This window comes from Egretta garzetta, unplaced genomic scaffold, assembly GCF_000687185.1.
Source record: "Egretta garzetta isolate BGI_Z169 unplaced genomic scaffold, ASM68718v1 scaffold192, whole genome shotgun sequence".
NCBI classification, from domain to species: Eukaryota; Metazoa; Chordata; class Aves; order Pelecaniformes; family Ardeidae; genus Egretta; species Egretta garzetta.
The window spans coordinates 76,096-78,391 of record NW_009258881.1 but is presented as its reverse complement, the minus strand read 5'-3'; the positions used below and the strand labels follow the sequence as shown (position 1 = coordinate 78,391).

At 60.9% G+C, this 2,296-nt stretch overlaps 1 protein-coding gene across 1 annotated transcript in view; it reads right to left on the bottom strand.

Moving 5' to 3' along the window:
• Positions 1–2,296, bottom strand: part of LOC104121795 (deleted in malignant brain tumors 1 protein) — a 20,958-nt gene that overhangs the window by 4,773 nt on the left and 13,889 nt on the right. The window contains 4 exon segments of the mRNA XM_035889473.1: positions 1–142; positions 395–721; positions 1,234–1,578; positions 2,131–2,296. The exon segment at positions 1–142 is cut by the window's left edge and continues 185 nt beyond it; the exon segment at positions 2,131–2,296 is cut by the window's right edge and continues 56 nt beyond it. Of these exon segments, the coding sequence (XP_035745366.1) occupies positions 1–142; positions 395–721; positions 1,234–1,578; positions 2,131–2,296 (980 nt within the window).

Genomic DNA, 2,296 nt, shown 5'->3' with positions numbered 1-2,296 from the left:
ACCTGCTTGCAGCCCACCTCGGCTTCCAGCAAGCTCCAGCTGCTGCTGCACACCCCGTGCCAGGTAGCGTTGTAGAGCACCTCCACCTGCCCTGCGCAGGGACCTGGGCCGTCCTGCACCCGCACCTGCAAGGGGTTTGTGCCTGCAAGAGGGAGCAAAGAGGGTGAGATGGCCCCCTCCAACCCAGCAGGAAGACAAGAAGGGGTGTGCAAGGCAAAGACGCGTGCAAGTGTGGGCATGCATGCCATGTGCCACCTCTACCTGCTGCACCATTCCCCTGCCCACCTCCCCTGCAAGGTCACTCCCGTCACTGATGTCCCACCAGTGCTGCCAGCCTCCCAGTCCCAGGTAAAATCCTTTTTTGGGGCATCTGAGCATTCTCCCCAGGGACCACCTGAGCACACGACTCCCGCATCTTCCTCGTGGTTGCAGTTATGGAGTCCCCAGCTGCCAAAGCTGCACTGGGAGAAGGTGGCTTCCATGCTGGTGCACTCCACATCATCCAGCCAGATGGTGTCGGACCCTTGCCCAAAATGAGCGTGGCCTGGGGCCGAGACAGCTGTCCCGCAGCCCAGCTGCCGGCAGACCACCTTGGCATCCCTCAAATCCCAGCTGTCGTCACAGATGGTCCCCCAACGCTGTTCATGAAGCACCTCCACTCTGCCAGCACAGCGGTTCGGGCCGTCGGCCAAGCGGACCTGTGCCTCTGTGATGTTGGCATCTGCCAGGAGAAAGCCGGTTGGGAAAGGAGAACAGGGCAGCCATCACCTCACCAAAAAAGCCATCCTCAAACCAGAAGCCAGAGTGCAAATGCAGAGTCCTTCTGGTCCACCCCAGCAAGGGATGAAACCATTCCAACCCTTCCAAAGGAGCGTGGCTGTAGGGATGGACTTCAATTGCAGGTTCATACCCTAAAATGGTGGTGTCTCCTCCATGCAAGTGTGTGGACTAGGCAATGGAGACCAGGCTGGGGATTTGGGGTCGGGTGGTCCCCTTGAGACAGGGCTTGGCTCAGTGCCACGGGGAAGGGGGTGTGAAGGTTTTGATGGTTGGTTATGAGTGGGGTAGGAACCTGTTGCTGGGTTGGCAACAAGCCTGGCCAAAAAGAGACTACGACCCTTTACCAGCCCTTCAAAACTATGCCTTTCCAGGGCTAGCATCAGCCAAGAGGCGGCCAGATGCAGGACTGACCCTCTGGTCCCTGCCCTGCCCCTCGCCCCCCCACCCTGATGCCCTGTATCGCAGGATGGGACGTACCTGAGCACACCACACTGGCATCTTCTCCATGGTTGCAGTTACTCTGTCCCCAGGGACGAGCTTGGCACTGGGCGATGTTGTCCTCGCTCCCGGTGCAGCTCACATCATCCAGCCAGATGCGCCCCATCCCTTGTCCGAAGCGAGCATGGCCGGTGGCTGCCACGGCCCTGCCACAGCCCAGCTGCCTGCACACCACCGTTGCTTCGTTCAGGTCCCAGCCATCGTCGCAGACCGTCCCCCACTGCCCGGTGTGGAGCACCTCCACCCTCCCGCTGCAGTGGTTCGGTCCTTCCGCCAGGCGGACCTCTGCCCTGGCTGGTTCTGCGGGCAGAGAAGCAGGCGATGCAGCGCTGAGGACAAGAGGACTGCATGTCCAAGGGGGGGAGCTTTCTGGTGGCAGCAAAGCTAGAGCAGATACCCAACCATGGTGGGATGGGAGGACAGGATCTGGCCTGAGTTCTGCCTGCAGAGACATGCAGGCAGGCATGGCCCGTGGGGCTCCATAAGCACCACCAGGCAACTATGTTTGACCTCCAGACTCAGTCCCTGATGGGGAAGGGGAGAAATAAATCCCCTTTCTTGGGGCCTTGCTGGGACCCAGCAGAGTCTCGGTGCAGCCCACACCCCAAACTGGGCATCAATGTCTTTTCCCCCCCTTCCCTGCTCAACTGTGCCACGGGCAGTTGGGTTGGGGCAGCTCCACGGATCACTGGGGTGTGGGGACAGGGGCCAAAACCATCTGCCAAGGGGACGAGCCCCCGTGGCCTTGAAATCTGCTTCCTGCATCCAGTGCTCTTGCGGCCAGGTTGGAGAGGAAAAGGCTTTTCTTTGGGGAAGGGGGGCAGCTCCAAGATGTGCTTTTAGGAACCCCACAGGAATGAGCATCACCTGAGCAGACCACGCTGGCGTCCTCTCCATGGCTGCAGCGGTTGACTCCCCAGGGCCTGGCCCGGCACTCCACGAGGGCATTCTCCCCGCCGGTGCAGGCGACCCTGTCCAGCCAGATAGGATCCCGCCCCCTCCCAAAGGAAGCCCCCGT